The sequence below is a fragment of the Lynx rufus genome, unplaced genomic scaffold (assembly GCF_022079265.1).
Source record: "Lynx rufus isolate CCGP_SWC_20201006 ecotype Redwood Valley unplaced genomic scaffold, mLynRuf1.p SCAF_19, whole genome shotgun sequence".
Lineage (NCBI taxonomy): Eukaryota > Metazoa > Chordata > Mammalia > Carnivora > Felidae > Lynx > Lynx rufus.
In genome coordinates this window covers 23944103-23965077 of record NW_025814833.1, presented here as the reverse complement: position 1 = coordinate 23965077, position 20975 = coordinate 23944103, and the positions used below count along the sequence as shown (strand labels likewise).

The 20975-nt window shown below is 36.4% G+C and overlaps 1 protein-coding gene across 1 annotated transcript in view; it reads left to right on the top strand.

The window, feature by feature from the left end:
* ZNF280C (zinc finger protein 280C) overlaps nucleotides 1-20975 on the top strand; it is a 61264-nt gene that overhangs the window by 24767 nt on the left and 15522 nt on the right. Inside the window, exons 9-14 of the mRNA XM_047082057.1 lie at nucleotides 38-147; nucleotides 6349-6569; nucleotides 10245-10402; nucleotides 11060-11160; nucleotides 11924-12070; nucleotides 18875-19006. Coding sequence (XP_046938013.1) covers nucleotides 38-147; nucleotides 6349-6569; nucleotides 10245-10402; nucleotides 11060-11160; nucleotides 11924-12070; nucleotides 18875-19006 — 869 coding nt within the window. The remainder of the gene's footprint in view (nucleotides 1-37; nucleotides 148-6348; nucleotides 6570-10244; nucleotides 10403-11059; nucleotides 11161-11923; nucleotides 12071-18874; nucleotides 19007-20975) is intronic.

The following is a 20975-nucleotide window of genomic DNA, read 5'->3' as shown; positions in this document are numbered from 1 at the left end:
AAGAATTTGACTCACAAAAGTCCTTAATCTATTTTAGGTACAAATACCTCATCATCTCACTATAAAACTGGAGCGCCTTTTCTAAGATCTTGTCCGAGGTGCAATGTAAAGTTTAATCTTTTGGATCCCTTGAAATATCACATGAAGGTAAAATTTTTTCAAAATTTGAATTTTAAAAATACTGGCAAGTCTCTGAAAACATTAAGGATTGGTCCATTGTAAATGCTCGTTTGTCCGGGTATTTAGATAAGGAATCTTGCTCATTGATATTTTCATATAACTTAAGTAAAAATTGATATTCATGATGATTGTCTTTATACAAGATTTAAAAATCTTTCCCAATCATGAAATTTTAAATTTAGCTTATGTGTACTATAGTATATGCATATTGTATTTTACAGGGGGCATTAGAGGATACCAAGTAATCCTTCATTAATTTTATTAAATGTGATAATAGCTTTATCAGCCATAAAATTATCAATAAAAATATCCATTTTCTGGAGCTGGATGATGAAGTAAAGTGAAATTGACAGCGTTTGGGAATTGCTTTAAAACTAAGGATGCTAGACCAAAGCTTTAGATGTTGCTTTTTCTAAGAGATGTGATTGTCATTGATCTCTCTCTGAGGCTTTAGAATATATGAATACATTAAACACAGTGTGTAGTACTTTAAGAAATAGAATAGTCCCAAGTGAGGAGGAGATCTTCCCTACCTCTGACCCCTTTATTATTTTTTTAATGTTTATTTTTGAGAGAGAGAGAGAGCTGGGGAGGGGCAGAGAGTGAAATAGAGGATCTGAAGCAGGCTTTGCAGTGTCAACGCAGAGCTGGATGTGGGTGGGACTTGAAATCATGAACCGTGAGATCATGACCTGAGCTGAAGTTGGATGCTTAACCGACTGAGCCATCCAGGCACCCCCCTCCAATCTTTTTAAAGTATTATATCTAGAAGACTGTAAAAAGTCCAGTGTTTCTTTTAGCGACAGCCCTTAGAATGTTTGCAGGTATTGGAGCTTTCCCAGGTGAATCATTTATTTCTCAGATCTTAACATTTCTTTCTCTTCATTTCTGGCATTTTTTTTTAATTTAAAAGTTTTTTAAGATTTATTTGTTTTTGAGAGAGTGCAAGCGGGAAAGAGACAGGGGGACAGACAATCTGAAGTGGGCTCTGTGCTGACAGCAGCGAGCTCAATGCAGGGCTCGAACTCACGAGCTGTGAGATCATGACCTAAGCCAAAGTTGGATGCACAACTGACTGAGCAACCCAGGTGCCCCTCGTTTCTAGCATTTTACCACTTGCAGGACAAATGTCTATGGCAAATCTCATTTGCAAAACCATTTGCCCCTACCTATGAAATGGTTCATGGGTGGAGGAATCCTCTCCTGCTCCTGGATGGCCTCCAATCCAATTGCTTTATTCAATCCCATTGCTTTATTCAATCCCAAATGGTTCCCAGATAAGTTAGTCCCATGCGCCACAGCTACCAAGTCATGCAGGGGCTGCAGCCTTTGTCTGATAGGGCCCGCCGGGCCCTGGGCCGAGGCACCCTTAGCCAGCACTCACACACGGTGCTTGAATCTCTGTACATACTGTATTTTAACTTCTAATGAAAATAATGTATTGATCAGAATATTTTATTGACTAGGTCATGCCATTCTTCAAACCTCTTGTAAAGCAGACATTTTGTTAGGTGCTTAATCTTTCATGGTACTTAAAAATTCTTTTCTTTAACGTTATTTTCTTTGTCTGGTGATATACGTGTGTCACGTTACTCAATGAAAATCTTAGTCTTGCATTTTAGTGTTTATTCATCAGGCAGAAACTAATGGTAGAACATTTCATAAGTAATGCATGTTACTAATTGTTACAGGTTAATTCTAGCTTTATGTTGGTGTAGGAAGCTCTTGAAATTAGGTTTTAGGTAATTTTCTTTTTAAAAAAATGTTCATTTATTTTGAGAGGGAGAAAGAGAGAGTGGAGGAGGGGCAGAGAGACGGGGTGGGGGTGGGGAGAAAGAATCCCAAGTAGGCTCTATGCCCAATGTGAAGCCCGTCCCAGGGCTTAATCTCATGACCATGAGACCATGACCTGAGCTGAAATCAAGAGTCAGATGCTTAACCGACTGAGCCACCTATATTGCAGTGTTCTGTGTTTGTGGAAAGAGAGTCTGTAGTCTTGTATGCCCAATATAAATGGCAGGCAGGGGGAAAGGAGGCAAGAAAAAAGGCCATGTAGATTATATTTAGGAAAGACGGGATGAGAAGAGTGCAAGGCAAAGAAGCAACTTAGGAAAAGTTATTGCTTGCTGTTTCAAAGATTGGCAAATTTTTCACTGAAATTCAACATTTTATAAAAAATGTAGGAAGAAGTGTCCTAAAATTCCAAGTACAATCTTTTTTTAAATTTTTTAACGTTTATTTATTTTTGAGAGACAGAGAGTAGGGGAGGGGCAGAGAGAGAGGGAGACACAGAATCTGAAACAGGTTCTAGGCTCTGAGCTGTCAGCAGAGCCCAGTGCAGGGCTTGAACTCATGAACCATGAGTCATGACCTGAGCCGAAGTCAGATGCTCAACCTACTGAGCCACCCAGGTGCCACTCCAAGTGCAATCTTTATTCTTGGGCAAAACTGTATTTGAATATTGAATATTTGAATATTGGAAACATGATTATTTCCACCTCCCTGAGTGTGATTCCCGTTAACTGAACTTTGGGTTTTGGTTTTATATAAGAATTAGCTTTTACCAGCATTTTCAATTTTCCTATCTATGTAATATAGAGATATACTTTTTTAGTTATCCTTGGTTTATTTAATTGGGGGTGGGTGGGTAATATAGTCACGTGATTCAAAAAGTGTAAGAAGGTAGATATTCATCATCCCTTACCATCAAGGAAATGCAAATTAGAACTAGAGTGAGATATAACCTCACACCTGCCAGAATGGCTAAAGTCAGCAACAGGTGTTGGCAAGGATGTGGAGAAAAGGGAACTCTCTTGCACTGTTGGTAGGAATGAAAACTGATGCAGCCTCTGTGGTAAATAGTATGGAGGTTCCTCGGAAAGTTAAAAATAGAAGTACCCTATGATCCAGCAGTCACACTACTGGGTATTTACCCAAAGAATACAAAAATACTAATTCAGAGAGGCACATGCACCTCTATGTTTATAACAGTATTATTTACAGTAGCCAAGGTATGGAAGCAGCCTAAGTGTCTATAGATGAATAGATGAATGGGTAAAGAAGATGTGGTATATATACGCAATGGAATATTATTCAGTCATAAAAAATGAAATCTTGCCATTCGCAGTGACATGGATGGAGCTAGAGAGTATAATGCTAAGCAAAATAAGTCAGAGAAAGACAAATTCCATATAGTTTCACTTATATGTGGTATTTAAAAAACAAAACAAATGAGCAAAGGGAAAAAAAGAGAGGGGCAAACCAAGAAACAGACTCTTAATTATAGAGAACAAACTGATACCTACCAGAGGTGAGGATGGGTGAAATAGGTGATGGAGATTAAGGAATGCACTTGTTCTGAGGAGTACCAGGTGTTGTATGTAAGTGTTGAATCACTGTATTTTACCCTGAAACTAATATAACACTGTATGTTAACTAACTTGGATTAAAATAAAAACTTAAATAAAAAAGAACGTATACAGTGAAGAATCCCATCCTGTCTCCTATTTGCCTGGTTCCCAGTATGAGTTGCAAACGAAATAATTTTTTTAATGTTTTGTTTACTTTTGAGGGGTGGGAGGGGCAGAGAGAGAGAGAGAGAGGGGGGGGGGGTAGGGAGACCAACATCCGAAGCAGATCTGAGCTGAGAGCTCGGAGTCCCATGAGGAGCTCAAACTCAGAACCTTGAGATTATGACCTGAGCCCAAGTCGGACGCTTAACCAACTGAGCCACCCAGGAGCCCCAAAATATTTTTTTATTAACGTTTTTATATACTCTTTGACATTCTTTCTGAATGTATAGGCAGACGTGAATGTTCTTATTTTTCATATATTTTATACACAAATCATAGCATATTACATATATTTCTTCACTTGAAGAAAGTGGCACACACGTTCTCTAAAATGTAGCTTTTAGGGGCGCCTGGGTGGCGCAGTGGTTAAGCGTCCGACTTCAGCCAGGTCACGATCTCGCGGTCCGTGAGTTCGAGCCCCGCGTCGGGCTCTGGGCTGATGGCTCAGAGCCTGGAGCCTGTTTCCAGTTCTGTGTCTCCCTCTCTCTCTGCCCCTCCCCCATTCATGCTCTGTCTCTCTCTGTCCCAAAAATAAATAAACGTTGAAAAAAAAAATAAAAAAAAATAAAAAAAAAAATAAAATGTAGCTTTTATTCATTGTAGTATTGTTTGTGATTAAAACTATGTGAGGGTTTTACATTTTAGCTTTACATTTTTATATATCAGTTAAATTTTTATAATATTACAATAAGGATTTCCATTTTGAAAAAATGTGAATTTTAGATTATTTGTGGATAATCTTTTGCTGTTATTATACATATGTAGATTGGAATACCACAAAGATAATATTTTCTTCCAAAGGAAGTATTTTAGAGTGTAAATGAAACATCCTATTTATCTAAGGCACATTACTAAGCTTTAAAGTATTATTTCATTTAATCCATAGAAAATTCTTCAGGCTAGATCTTTTTCTCCTTGTTTTATAGCCAATTAATTGGTAGAGCTGGGATTCAAACCTCAGTCTCTTTGATGGCAAAGTCCAGGTTCCCACACTTTTCTCTCCGTTTTGAAAATTGTATGGGCTCTTTTCTTGGATGTTACATAGAAACTTGAAAATAAGGGTTGTTATTTGTTTTTAAGAGTATGGAATTTGATAGTTATCAGTCAGTTCTAACATACAAATATGTTATTTAGATTCCTGTATCTTCATTTATATTCATCTACCTGCTCTGTCATTTTTTTAAGTTTCAAATTAACACTATTTTCTTTGATGTCTTCCAATTCTGTTTTTATGGCTGCTGCTATTTAGGATATAGACGGATCTATCTCTTTTAACTTCATTGTGAATGTATCCTATATCATTTTTATAAAGTGTTCCCATTTTGGCCTGGATTCTATTTTGTTTGACATTTATATTCTTTATCTTTTTATTTTCACCCCTTCCAAATCACTTTGTTTTTGGTACGTTTCTTGCTTCCACAGAGTTGTTTTTTCTTTTGTGATCTTGTGTGAAATTTCTTTTTTCAGTAGTTGAATTAAACCCATCCATTTGTATTAATTGACAGGATAGATTTAATTGATCTGGTAGGTTTAATTGGTCTTGATTCTGTCACAATTTTTTTGTTGTGTTTTATTTTTCTAAACTTTTCATTTTGTGGTTGCATTGTGAGTATGTAGTTTGAGTTTTTAGAAAAGTTTATATTTTTGATCTCTAGTTATTCTTAAAGAATTCTTCTAGAGAAACTCCACAACTGCAAATTGTGTATAATAAATGAATTAGTTTTATCTAATTGAAAATTAAAGTTTTATGTATGTAAGTATTCCACATTAGGGTCAGTTTATATGAGGTCTTGGGTTGTTTTTTTTTTAAGTTTATTTATTTATTTTGAGGGACGCCTGGGTGGCTCAGTTGGTTGGGCGTCCAACTTCTGCTCAGGTCATGATCTTACAGTTTGTAAGTTCCAGCCCCACATCAGGCTCTGTGCTGACAGCTCAGAGCCTGGAGCTTGCTTCAGATTCTGTGTCTCCCTCTCTCTCTGCCCCTCCCCCGCTCACACTCTGTTTCTCTCAAAAATAAAATAAACATTAAAAAAATTTTTTTAACTTTATTTACTTATTTTTGAGAGAGAGAGAGACAGAGAGAGAAAGAGCATGCACACTAGTAGGGGAGGGGCAGAGAGAGAATCCCAAGCAGGCAGTGCGGTGCCCGTTGTGGAGCTCAAACCCACAAACTGTGAGATCATGACCTGACTCGAAATCAAGGGTCAGACACTTAACCCACTGAGCCACCCAGGCACCTCTAAGCTATATCATGACAAATATGAAATGAATGACTTTAGGCCAAGGATCAAATTATTGTTAAATATTTATATCTGAAAATTTTACTTACAAGGAAAATGGTATTAGATATAAAGCTATCCCTGGTCTTAAGGTTTTTAATTTGTTTTTGAAATTATTAAGATATGAGTATTTATTGTTTGAATTTTTTAGATTATATAAAGAAAGAAGCAAACATTTTGGTGACTCTCTCTCCAGATATATTGCCAAGCATATTTTTACCTAAGCTGGTCCTAGTTATAAACACAGAATCATTTTATGGCACCTAACTTTTTGGAGAGATGTAAATAAAACATACATATATTTTTTTCTCTTTCAGCGTTGTTGTCCAGACATGGTAAATAAATTCTTGGAAATGATTAAAGCAGAACTTATAAATACTGAAAATAAAAATAAGACTGGTGCAGAAAAAGGAAAATTAATTATGTTAGTTAGTGACTTTTACTATGGAAGACACGAGGGAGCTGTTGATGATGAACAGAAGACTTACACAACTTTTAAATGCTTCAGTTGCTTGAAAGTTCTTAAAAATAATATTAGGTATGTAAATATTTGTTACTGTTTCTGTTTGAAAATTGGTATGCTACTGATGTAAATATCATATCTTTATTTTCCTGTGCTATCCTAGGTAAGCAATTTTAACACTTTCTACTAAGAATAAAGGCAGATTATTGTGTCGAAAATCTTTTGTTTCTTATTGTATTTTAGGTGTTTGACACTTAGATCCACTTTGTTGTATTTTTTTAATAAAGCTTAAGAAAGGAAAAAAATTTGTTTTAACTTAGAGAAAAATCACATTTGTCTGTATTTATCATTGAACTAGGAATTTTCAAGGAGGTATTTTTATTATTTAGCTACTTTTGAATCTACTTTTCCTATCACAAGAACTACTTCATCCAGTTTGACCTCCTCCATATTAGTCTTATTTAATGCTCTAGTTTTCAATTCATATGTATCATTTTTACCACATTTACCTTGCAGAGAAAGTGATATTTTAAAAATACTTTTTAATTTTTTTTTATTTTTGAGAGAGAGAGTGCACAAGAGGGGAAGGTGCAGAGAGAGGGGGGGACAGAGGTTCCAAAATGGGCTCCACACTGACAGCAGAGAGCCCGATGCGAGCCCAAACTCACGATCTGTGAGACCATGACCTGAGCTGAAGTCAGACACTCAACCGCCCCTAGAAAGTGATATTTTTTGATGATCTTTTTTTTTTTATTTAAAAAAAATTTTTTTAACGTTTATTTATTTTTGAGACAGAGAGAGACAGAGCATGAACAGGGGAGGGTCAGAGAGAGGGAGACACAGAATCTGAAACAGGCTCCAGGCTCTGAGCTGTCAGCACAGAGCCCAACGCGGGGTTCGAACTCACGGACCGCGAGATCATGACCTGAGCCGAAGTTGGCCGCTTAACCAACTGAGCCACCCAGGTGCTCCTGATGATCTTCTTTAGAGAAGTTCCAGTTTATGAAACTTGTCTGCTTTTATTTTATAATTTAACATATTTTAAAAGTAGAGATATAATTCTCGATTTTGAAGATTTATACGTGTATGGTTTAAATTTTAGGAACTTATACTTTGCAGTCTTTGAGTAATATGGCATATTACTGTCATCCTAAGTAAGATAGTAATGAACAAAGTAACAAGCAAGACACACTGACTGGTATTTTTCATTGGGTATATAGTCTGACATTGTTTTTTTCAACATTTTATTATAAAACTTTTCAAATACTCAGCAAAGTTGAAAGTATTTTACAGTGAACATCTGTATATTTACCTCCTCGATTCTACCATTAGCATTTTACCTCACTTGTGTTGCCACGTACCTATTCATCCATAGGCTCCATTTGATGTTTTGTTTTTTTTGTTTTTTTGTTTTTTTACTTTTCAGAGTAAATTGCAGGCATCAGTGCACTTCCTTTAGATGTGATACTGATATATATATATGTGTATATTGTCACACACGTATTTGTAAACTTTTAAAAATATTTACCCTTGATAGCTATGCTTTATAATTAGCATTCTTAAGTATCCTGCAGGTCATTTCTAAGCCTAGTATTTATTTTATTTTCTGATGAATTCTTGGGTCCAAAATGAAGTACCTGGAAAACCCCTGAAATGCACTGTAATATAAACCTAAAACAATTATGAATGCTACATTTGTGGCAGTGCTTTCTATTCAAAGACCTTTCACATATATGATTCATATGAGTTTTTACATTTCTTTACCTCCTTTTATTAAGCCCTAACAGCCATCAATAGCTAATGGCCAGTAGCTTAACAGAAGAGAATTGTGCTTTGAGATGTAACACTGAAACAATGTTATGATGAGAATTCTGTGACTTCCTTCCATATCTTTACCATTTTTACAATAAAATACATCAGAAAATAATAGTAAGTTTGGTCAAATGCATAGGAAAGCGGATCACTGTTTAAGTATTTAACTTATTATAGTTAAATGTTAGGCATGTGATACTGGAAGTTCTTTCAGCAATAGCCTTTTGGTTTTTCCTTTAAGATTGGCCTGTTTAATATTAAACATGAAATTTCCTTTTTTGTTTCATTTCAAAAGACTGGTTATAGATTTCTAGATTATCAGAACATCTAGAAATTTTAAGATAACCATATTTTATAACACTTAGAAATCTTGTAGGATTTTTGTCATATTGTTTAGTAAATAAAACCTGAACAGTTAACCAAAGATGTTGTAGATGTTAAATAACATTTTACCTTAACGGTAAATCTAGGATGGCAAATTGATGGTTTTAGAGGGTGATAGAAGTGAATAGGTCAAGATTTCTACTCTCTGCCCTGTCAAGATATTGTAGGATTTTTTTTCTACATTAAGTGTTACCAAAACCAGTTAGGGCTATTTTATTCTGAGAATGGCTTTGTGAGGTGGTTACTTTTTTCCACATCTCCATCTCCTGGCTTGAGAAATGTGCACTGCAGATGGGGGCAGTACAATAATTGAGAGATAGCTAGTTAACAGATCACTTTATACAGGTAGATTGTACTACTTAAAAGTTATGAGCTGAAAGTTTAATGGCTCATGACCTTTATATGTAAATATTTAGGCAAAACGTGGATTTTTAAAAATAGATTTTAATAAAGATGATGTTAAAATTAAAGAAGGGGGAAGAGGGGCTGCTGGCTGGCTCAGTTGGCAGAGTATGTGATTCTTAATCTCAGGGTCGTGAGTTCAAGCCTCACATTGGGCATAGAGCCTACTTAAAAAAAGGAGGAAAAAATATGTCAAGGTGTACTGTAAGCAGGACGTGTCAGAAGATAAATGTTAAAACCTCCATATTATGGTTGCTGTCTAGGCTGATGACATCATCACTTCAAGACTGTATCCTTTGGGGACTCATAATGAGTAACTGTTAATATTTGACTTTGTATTAAAATTGTTAATGTGATTGAATAGCTTTACTTTGAAATTCAGTAAAAAGTTTCAGTGAGCTTTCTGAAATAGATCTGCCTTTTTATATTGTACTCTCTGCCATCGAAGGTCATAGTTTCCTTCTCATAAGAAACCTATTAGGGAACCTGACATAGCAGAATGTAAAAAATGAACTGCGCTACAGGGGGCATGGCCTGCGGGTCAAAATGAAGTGTTTGTGCTAATAGTAAACCACTATCATGAAATAAAACAAGATGTTCTTGTAATTAAGAAAAGCTCTTGTAATTATAGGTATTAAAATTGCTACTACATGCATTTACAAACCAAAACACAAATAAAAATACTAATTTGTCTTTTAAGCAGCTGAAACCTATTGTATGTCTTTAAGACCTTTAAAAGACTTCTCTCTGGCTCCGTAGCTGCTTTTGGTGATAGGGTTTTCTCTCTTTATGTATTTAATGTATTTAAAATGGAAATAGTATTTCATGTGTGGAAAAGAAGCCTGTTGTTTTTCTTTACAAACTTTTTAAAATCTGAATGAACGATGAAGGCTTGTAGCAAATTAGTGGTATTTCATATGAACTACATTAATGGATGATTCTCAAACAAAGATGCAGAGAGAAATGTTTACTGGGCCACCTAATGAAAGTGATTATTTAAAGTGCACACTTTTCTAGAAGACTTTAAGGCTTTGGAGATACTATTTTGAGTAACATAACTATATTTTTAACATTTAAGTTCAAATACTTATCTGTGAGTTTTTTCCTTGGTTATAAATCTGAATATTTGCATCTATTGACAATCATTTATAGGTTTATGAACCACATGAAACACCATCTGGAACTTGAGAAGCAGAACAGCGAGAGCTGGGAAAACCATACTACCTGCCAGCACTGCTACCGTCAGTATCCCACACCGTTCCAGTTGCAGTGTCACATCGAGAGCACACACACTCCGCATGAGTTTTCTAGTAAGTCACCATTTTGCCGAAGTCGTGAACATCCATGACTTTGGTTATCTAAGCTCTGAGGACTCCTTACGATTTCTGATGAGAAACGTAAGAAAAAGAAATAGACTTTGGATTGTGGACACAGTTGAAAATCAAGTTTTAACATGTATAAACTCTTCGCTAGAATTGCTTTCTCAAACTGAAGTCTTGTAAATAGAAACTTCCTTTGCATAATTCATGCATCGTACATAGGGGGCTAATGTTAGAAAACTCGGATGCCCCAGTTTGCAATTATGGAATCAATGGCCTTGATTTACACCCTAATAAGAAAACTAACTGCGATGATAGTTAAAAATCATGGAGTCTGGAGTTAGCTAGGATTTAAATTCCAGTTCTGCATCTTAGTATAGCTGTTAAGACCTCCGGCAAGTTATTTAATCTTTCTGTGCCTCAGGTTCCTCATCTGGAAAATGGGGATAAAAATAGCAGTACCTCTCTCAGTGATGGCATATAAGTAAAGTCCATAGAACAGTGTTACAGAGTTAACAACTCTAGAACCGTTGGAACCACCATCACTATTACTATTACTGTTATTATTGCCATTGTTATGGGTAAACAAAATGCATCTTTTATTTCTATACATCCTTAAAATGGTGTAATTGTTTTTTCCACTTTCAGCTATTTGCAAAATCTGTGAATTATCATTTGAAACCGAACATGCTCTTTTGCAACATATGAAGGACACTCATAAACCCGGTGAAATGCCATATATTTGCCAGGTACACATTTTATCATGTACTTAGGTTTTTGTTTTACTTTCATGTGCCACAAAATCATATTCTGTTGCTCTTTTTAACTGTTTGAATAAAACGAGTTACTAAAATTGAAGACACTCTTCAATAATGGAAACTCCATTGATGTAACTCATATACATGGGCAATGGTGGCTTGGACTTTGTAGGCCATAGTTTATTGATCCCTGGACTAGACAAACAAAATGCCCTGCTGCAGAAAGACACATGTATGGATTTTCTTACCATGTAGAGAAGAATATAGATATGACAGAGAAATAAGAAATGCTATTAGTTATGGGGAACTCAACTAAATGCTTTGAGACCAGTATTTTTCCAGAATTTGAAATGGTTCCCAATCAGATAGCAAGATAAATTGCCTCTGTCATAGCCTGGGTGCCATTTAAAATCCAAAGAAGAGAATACTCTATTTTATATAGCAGGAAAAACTTTCTAGGACAAGAGGTGTCAAAATTTGGAAATTCAAACAAGATAGGGGGGCAGTAGGTCTGAAAAAAAAGAAGAAAATCTGGTTATATTTAGGAATATATCCCTAAACTTTGAAAGATAATTTTTTTTCAAAGATTATACTTATTATTTTCAGTAATAGAATTCTTGGTTGTATACGCAGCAGAGCTGAATTAGCGTTACATAATATTCCTCTAAATAAATGACTCATCATTACTACTTTGATGTAATTGCATGTCCGTTATAAACTTTCAAGTTAAATCAAACCTTCTTTATATTTCTAGGTTTGCCAGTTTAGATCTTCAACATTTTCTGATGTAGAGAATCATTTTAGAGCATCCCATGAAAACACTAAGAACTTGCTGTGTCCATTTTGCCTCAAAGTTAGTAAAATGGCAACTCCCTACATGAATCATTACATGAAGCATCAGGTGAGATTTAGCAGTTATTTGTTCATTTTGTCTTAGTAAAAAGGCGTGTGTGTGTATATATGTATGTATGTGCACATATACGTATGCATGTGTATATACGTATATATGTATACACACACACACACACACCTTAGAGCATTGGTTAGATTTGTTCTAAAAGGAAAGTTAAGTGGTTACAAATGACATGAATAATTTACAATTTATGCTGAATTGTGAAATTTCCACTCCGTATCTTTGTCCACTTCCTATTGTGGTGAGGCTCTTGAATAGAGAGAGTTCTGAGGTAGAAATGGGAGGCCTAGAGCAGAGGGGAAGAGGGAACATGAGGGAGATATTGAAGTTGAATATTTCAGGGGTCTACAAGTGGTGAAAACAGGAATGATTTTAAAGGTAGTGAATCAAGAGCAGGGAAAAGGGTATTTTTGAACTGAGAAAGATAAGCTTGAGGACTCCATCTTTTTTTCTCCTTCTCCAAACTTCATTTCTACTTTCTAGCTCAGTTTTTATTATGAAAAGACATGTGGTTGTCTTAGCAACCTAGAATGGTCTTTTGTAGCAGCCAGTGACAAAGGAAATAGCAATGACACTTGTTTCTAGATATGTGAACTCTTCCAGAGGACTATATTTAGGTTAGAACTTGTTTCCTAGATGACTTTTGCCAGTTTAGCTATGTCATTTCTGGGATACCAGTGTTAGTGCTTGCACCTTTCCCTTGAATTCTCAGTTTATTCTTGCTGGGTCTTTTCCTGACACAATTAGACCATCCTTTATTTAGGCTGAAAACTTTGATGAGACAGTAAACCTATTCTTTTTTTTTAATGTTTATTGATTTATTTTTGAGAGTGGGGGGAGGGGCAGAGAGAGGGAATGAGAATCCCAAGCAGGCTTTGTCAGCTGTCAGCACAGAGCCCAGTGCGGGTCCTGAACTCATGAACTACGAGATCATGACCTGAGCCGAAATTAAGAGTCAGACACTTAACTCGACTGAGCCACCCAGTCACCTTTAAACAGTAAGTCTATTCTTGAGTGTTTGAAAGAGCAGTGGTACCTTTGCCAAAATTAGAAGTCAACGAGTTTACCAAATGCAATTATGTAATCGAGTTTTGTCTCCTCACTCATAAGCTCATTACATTGTCTTATTATTGATTGCGTTGTCATGGCCAGTTTGCTCAGCACTGGTTTTCTCAGCATTGTTTACTCAGTATTGTTTTCAGTTCCACTCATTAAATGACCATGAAATCAACTTGTACTTGTTAATTGAAAAAAAATTATAAAAAGTAGAATACCCAAATACCTTCAGGATCACCTGTGTCATGACTGGGATGGTTCCAACACGCTGGGTATGCCATCTCACCCTTAAGAACCTCTGGCAAAATCTTTCTTTTTAAAAAAAAAAATTTACATTTTTTAAATTTATTTTTGACAGAGACAGAGACAGAGCACAAGTAGGGGAGGGGCAGAGAGAGAGGGAGACACAGAATCCAAAGCAGGCTCCAGGCTCTGAGCCCGATGTGGGGCTCGAACTCACAAACTGTGAGATCATGACCTGAGCTGAAGTCCGACGCTTAACCGACTAAGCCACCCAGGTGCCCCCCTGGCAAAATCTTTCTATTCTAGAGTTTCCCAGGAGTGTTCCATCAGATGTTAATAGATGTTCCACTCTAAAATTGCTCCTGGAAAAAGAAGTTCCGTAATTGGCTGGATTTACAAAATTAACAATTTTTTGTTTATGTTTAAAAATAGAGCTTTTAATATGCTAGAAAACCTTATAAATCTCCAAGGAAGGGATATTGTCTATATTGTTCCCAAAGTTTATTTAATCCTTTGTTTGCGCAATGCATACTAACATTTCTTGAGGAATAGTTTGGAAAACACTGGTCTTGGTGCTTTATTTCATGTTTTAACCTTTGATTTTGAAAGGAAGAATGAGATGTAAAACAGTAGCTCTATTTCATTATGAAGCTTTTAACATAATTCTTCCTACCATGCTTTACTAATCTCCAGAGTGAGGTACAGATGCAGAGGGAGTAACAGTGTCCTAGAAAGGTACAGAGATGGATGGGCCTGCCATGTGGACCGTGTCTCTTAAGTGGTTTACCTGGTCTATAGTCACTCTTCATACCCTAAATTGTATGCCTTATCTTGCCATGTATATAGGAAAGAGTTGACCCAGCAGGTCTGCGTTGTTCAAATCATGTACATTTTCAGAAGGGTCTGTTTGCATATTGGCATAATTAGCCCTTGGCTAACTCCTGGAAATTGAGCCTTTGTTATTAATTGATGAGTGTTTTACATGCCTAGGACCTTGAGCCACATTGTGCCAGCTTTTCTAGATCATTTGTACAAAGATATGATTATGGTAAACACCTGCTTTTCTTCTGGGAGCCTGAAGATTTGGTGACTGAACGCTTTAAAAAAAAATAAACCTGGCTTCTGGTGACTGAACCCTGTAAAAAGAACAAACCTAGCTTCTTAGACTCAAGAGAGCTTTCCTCGTAAAAAGCACTTCATACGTATTGCTGCAGTTAGTTGCCGGGGGATTGATTAAACGTGTCCTATGCATCTTGTTGGGAGAGTGCACTTGGAAACTGGTGCCAATATCCTCCAAACTCCACCCAATGCATTTTTCTTCCTTTATTAATCCTGTTCTGTATCCTTTCACTGTAATAATTGTGTCTATGAGTATAACAATTTCTAAATCCTGTAAGTTCTTCTGCATCATCAAGCCTGGGAGTAGTCTTAAGGACTTGGTGCCCAATATTTGTGAGTTTGGAGTACCTAAGAGGTAGCCAGTGAGCAGTCAACAGAGGAAAGAGTCTAATAATAGGATCATCAAGAGTTTTTCAAAGTACTTTCAGTTTATGCAGTTGTCCACAAAAGACTCAAAAACCATAGCTGAGCAGGATTATAAACTTGTAATTGAGCTAACATTAGTGTAATTTTAGATAATAGGAATTATCGAATCTGTGGCTCATTTTATTCTTTTTGAAGACTTTGGTTGTAACCTTTTCCTAAAAAGAATATATTAGTATGTCTTAAGTGATTTTAAGAGCTATCGATATGGTTTGTACAACTTTTAAGAAAGGATGAAGGATTTTATATGTTAGATATTCTTATTAAATCTTTATAGAAATAACAAGTAGCTAATATATACTAATCACTTGTCGTATGACAGTCACAGTGTTTTTACTTGCATTATTTTGTTTAATCCTCACAAACATCCTACAAAGCAGTTATGATCATTTTCATTTCATAAATGAGGAAATAAAGCTTTATAGACAGTAAGTTACTTTGCCCAGTGCCACATTCCCTAATAAATGGCAGAGCCAAAAATTGACTTAGAGCCCAAGGTTTTACCATAGAGTCATATCCTTTACCAACATTAGGTCTAAAAGCAGATATTACAGATAGTCAGAATTAGCCTTGAAAATTCCTCAAATCACCCAAACAATATAGTATGTTTGTCAGAAAGTTCAATGCAGACGGGTAATTATCCTTGGAATAGATCACCAATTTTTTGGTTGAACATCATATTATTTAAAACTGTACTGTATTATCCTTTTTTTTTTTTTTTTAAGTAGGCTTCATGCCCAGCGCGGAGCCCAATGCGGGGCTTGAACTCACGACCCTGAGATCAAGACCTGAGCTGAGATCAAGAGTCAGACGGTTAACCGACTGAGCCACCCAGGCGTCCCTCTGTATTATTCTCCTTACCACATCTCAAGCATATATGCATAAGAGAGATATGCAAGACTCAAGTCCAACTAAGGGAATAGTAGATTAATGTCTCCCATCCCAGGGCTCTGGGCAAATGCTCATTGAATGGCATGGCAGACATTTTCAACTAGTTAAATTGTGCCTGCTTCTCATATGCATGCTCCTTCAGTCTCTTGCTGTCTTCCTCGTTATTTATTTAACAAATACTTATTGAGTGCTTAATATATGCCAGGGACTGTTTAACAGAAGTGAACAAAACAGTTTGTGCTCTCTGGAATTTGCATGGTAGTGGAGAAAGTGTATGTGTATTATGTCTGAATGTAAATGTATGCCAGCTGGTGATAAGTACCATGGGAAGAAAACGTGAGGTTAGGGAGTGCCAGGGCTTAGGAGGTGAAGGAAGCCATTTCTGTTTTTATATGGGATGGTCAAAGAGGGCCTCTCCAAAGGAAATAAGAGAGTTAGCTATGTGGATATCTGAGAGAGGATATTTCAAGGAGAGGGAATAGTAAGTAGGCAGTGAGGTGAGCACCTATCTAGATGTCCAAGGAACAGCAAGGGGCCCGTGTGGCTGGAGCATGGCAAACAAGTGGGAGGGAGAGTAGGTTGAAATGAGACTGTAGCAACAGAATGCAGAGTAAATGGTGTAGGGTCTTGTGAGCCAGAGTTAGGATTTTGATGTGGTGTGGAAAACCATTGGAAGCTTTAAGCATGTGAGAGATCACTCTGGCAGCTATAGAGAGAATAGACTGTTAGGAGGAAAGGGTGGGAATAAGGAGAAGGTAGGAGGCTATTGGAAAAGTCCAGGTGAGTGGCTTGGGCTGACATGGTGGCTGAACAGGTGATAAAAAGTGCAAAGATTGTTTTTGAAGGTAGAGCTGACAGGTTTTATTAATGGGTTGGTGGATGTGGGGTGTGAAAGAAAGGCATGAATTAAGTGTAACTGAGTTCTTTTGTCCTGAGCCACTGCAAGAATGGTGTTCCCATACACTGAGATATTGGGAAGACTAGGGAAGGAACAGATTTTTTTTTTTTTTGCAGGGTGGATGGGGGAAAATATAGAGTTCAGTTTTGTTTATGTTGATTTGAAATGACTGTTAAATATCAAGTAGTGATGTCAAGTAGGCAGTTGGATGGATGCTATTTAAAATCATGAAACTGGATGAGGTATATGCACAGGTAGAGAAAAGATTTCTAGGAATTGTACTCTGGGGAATTTTCTACCTGTCCTGTAACCTTGCTATCTGCTTCTTGACTGGGATCTTTTTCCCTCCTTCCTTCTTTCTCTTGAACACATGTTAGGTGAATCTGTTTACATTGCCTATACCTAGGATATGATCCAATGCAAAATTGTCTTAAAAATGAAACTCAAATAGTAATACAAACATTATATATTGCTTTGAAGTTTTTTCAGAACTTTTATTTATCAAATGCCTGCTGTACACCAGTAATCACTAGCTACTTACACATGTTAACTCATTTGCTTTTCCTAAATAATTATGCTTTACATGAAAATAGTGATGGGCCTGTGGAGATACAGCTTTGGAGAAAACATTCTTTTGCATTTGTATGTTGTTCTAAATTTACCTATAAATATAGAATATATTTTTTAATTAATGAAAGCATATACATAAAGATTGCAGTTGATAATGTGTAATAGAAAGAACATCACCTAGCTATGAGCAAATGACTTAGATCTCTCTTGGGTCCTATTTCCCATTGATAAAAAAATAATAGGCCTAAGTTTGAGAAGGGATGTAGTTAAGGGGTTCTCTGACAATAGATTGGGATCAATTGTTCTCATTTGTACTTCTGTAGCCATACTGGCCAGTATCACAGCCACTAGCCATCTGTGCCTACTTAAATTAATTAAAATTAAGTAAAATTGAAAAATCAGTTCCTGTGTTGAACTTTTTACAGTTCAGGTGGTCAATAACAACATGTGGCTGGTGAATACCATATTGGACAGTGCAACTATGTAATGTTATCAGACACTGTAGAAAGTTCTGCTGGACAACACTGCTTTATACAATCATTTCTGTAACAGAACTTTTGGAGGGGATGTCTGGTTAAATTTGTTTTGGTCTTAGGAAGTTCAAATCTTTTAAAATGTTTACTTATTTTGAGAGAGAGAGAGAGAGAGAGAGAGAAAACATGAGTGGGGGAGGGGCACAGAGAGAGGGAGACAGAATCCCAAACAGGCTCCTCCACACCGTCAGCACAGAACCCGATGCAGGGCTTGATCTCATAAACCACGAGATTGTGACCTGAGCTGAAATCAAGAGTCGGACCCTTAACTGACTGAGTCACCCAGGTGCTCATAGAAAGCTCAATTGTTTTTGTGAAACAAATAGAAATTTAAAAAATTGGGACGCCTGAGGGGTTCAACTGGTTAAGTGTCTGACTCTTGATTTCGGCTCAGGTCTTGATCTCGAGGTTCGTGAGATCAAACCCCACATTGGGCTCTGCACTGACAGCACGGAGCCTGCTTGGGATTCCCTGACCACCCCGCCCCCCATCCCCACCTTCTGTCTCTCAAAAAAATAAATGACATTAAAAAAAGAAATTTTAAAAATTAAAAATAACTTCACCTTTTCTAGGATAAAAATATAGTATAACTCATTTTCACTGTATCGTGTGCTTGAATGGTTTATACTTAAATTTATAATTAAAAAAGCTTTCACACTACAAAGGTGTAGGACTTGTCACATTTGAACCTAACTGATAAAACTTTTGTTTTGATTGCCTATATGGCAATAAATACTTACTTTAAAGATTTCATTTTTAAGTAATCTCTACACCCAGTGTGGGGCTCAAACTTTTAAACCCTGAAATCAAGAGTTGCCATGTGTTACCAACTGAGCAGCCAGGTGCCCCACAAATACTTTTGAAATACAAATACTAATGCAAGCAGTGTTCTTGAAAAAAATGAAAGAATATTCTGGCATTGTTTATGATGGGATATAGTAAAATACTGGTTTTTTAAAATTATTTAGCTATTACAATTAAGAGCAATTTCAGATTCCAGGATTTGTGGTGATAGAAGTTGTTATTTCTCATAGTATTTTTAATGTTTCTTATAAACAGAAAAAAGGAGTTCATCGTTGTACCAAGTGCAGACTACAATTTTTGACCTGCAAAGAGAAACTGGATCACAAGACCCAGCATCGGACATTTATAAAGCCTAAAGAGCTAGAAGGATTGCCTCCTGGTACAAAAGTGAGTTTTAAATATGTTTTATTTTAACATTTTGTGTGATAGTAGAAGTAAATTCCTGCCTGGTTTTGTTTTAAATGTCTATTTATTTATTTTGAGAGAGAGAGAGCACAAGCAGGGGAAAGGGGCAGAGAGAGGGGGAGAGAAAGAGAATCCCAAGCAGGCTCCACGCGGCATGGAGCCCAATGCGGGGCTTGATCTCACAACCGCGAGATCACGACGTGAGCCGATATTGAGTCGGTGACTGAGCCACCCGAGCACCCCAGATTTTATTTTCCAGTAATCTCTATACCCAATGTGGGGCTCGAACTTACAACCCTGAGATCAAGAGTCACATGCTCTACTGACTGAGCCAACCAGGTGCCCCCTGCCTGGGTTTATCTATGGACTATAATATTAAAAATTAACTTCTGCTTGTCATTAAGATTTAAGTTTAGGTTTTACCATTGTTTTGCTTAGAAAGAAACCTATCCTTTTTTTTTTTTTTTTTTTTTTTTTTTTACTTAATTGACATGTGCTATGTTGGAGCATATTCCTATGTAGTGAGTGCAACTAGACTAACCATAGGCTGTGTCAGTGAGTTGTTTCAATATTTTATAGGCTGTTTCTGAGTTCTTCCAGTTGGCAGCGTATATGTCTGCTTCAGCTGCTAGACTGTAAGCAGTACAGTCCTTTCCCATATCTTCTCTTATTAATAATAATAATAACAAGTGTATCATCATCATCATAGTAATAGGTGTCTTGTAACACTTTAGAATTAAGCTTTCTGTGTGATTTTTCATACATTCTATTAATAACAATTTAGTGAGGTAGACAAGACAGGTATTATTTCCATTTTATAAATGAGGAGGCTTAAAGAGGATAAGTTACTTACTCAAGGTCAAATGGCTAGCAAGAGGTAGTATTGAGATTTAACCTGGGTCTTTTGACCCCTAATTCAGTGCTTTTTGTATGATACCAGGTCACATGTATTTCAAAGGACTTCCTCATTGGCTGGTCCTCAAGTACATGGGAGTAGTATAGTCAAGTGATTAAAGGGAATGTTAATAGGCAACTGTGTTTTCCATTATTAATAAGTGGGTATAACCGAACATCACCTTTTTTGAATACTAAATGATAAATGTTATGTTAGTTCCCTTTAGGGAAATTCTGAATATTTTCAAACTCTTCATTCTGTATAATTAATTGATGTAACCTCCACAATAACCTTTGGAATTATAAATCCTGACCAATGAGCCTCCAGATAGAGCAGGTCACATTTACCGGAGACCTGTTTTATAGTTACCAAAGAGTAATGCAGGACTTTCCAAGGTTATTATTTCTGGTTTTGAGATTTAAATTTTGACTTCTGTGTTTGTGAAAGCTACTTAGTTATATCAGAGAATAAAATAGACATGGAATGTGCTTTTTTTGATATTCATATAATTTGCACTAACTCCTAATTATCCGTTAATATCTGTTAACATAGAAATGCTATCAATACAAAACTGCAATTTACAACAGTAAATAAATAATGAGGTAAATGTCATTTAATTGGTATGACCATTTAGAATAAATGAGATACTTAACTGATTGTAGTTTATATTTACCATTTTCAAAATAATGATATTTAAATTTTGAACTGCAGTGATTTTTTTGGTAAAACAGCTTTATTGAGATATAATTCAGTGGTTTTTAGCATATTCACAGAGTTGTGCAAACATCACTACAACCCATTTTTGAACATTTTTGTCACCCCCAAAAGAAACCCTATACCTGTTAGGAGTCACTCCCTATTTCCCCTCCACCAGCCCTAGGCAAACTTTACTTTCTGTTCCTATGGATTTTCCTATTCTGGACATTTCATAAAAATGGAATCATATAGGGGCCCCTGGGTGGCTCAGTCAGTTTAAGCATCCGACCTTGGCTCAGGTCATGATCTCATGATTTGTGGGTTCAAGCCTTGCCTCGGGCTCTGTGCTGACAGCTCAGA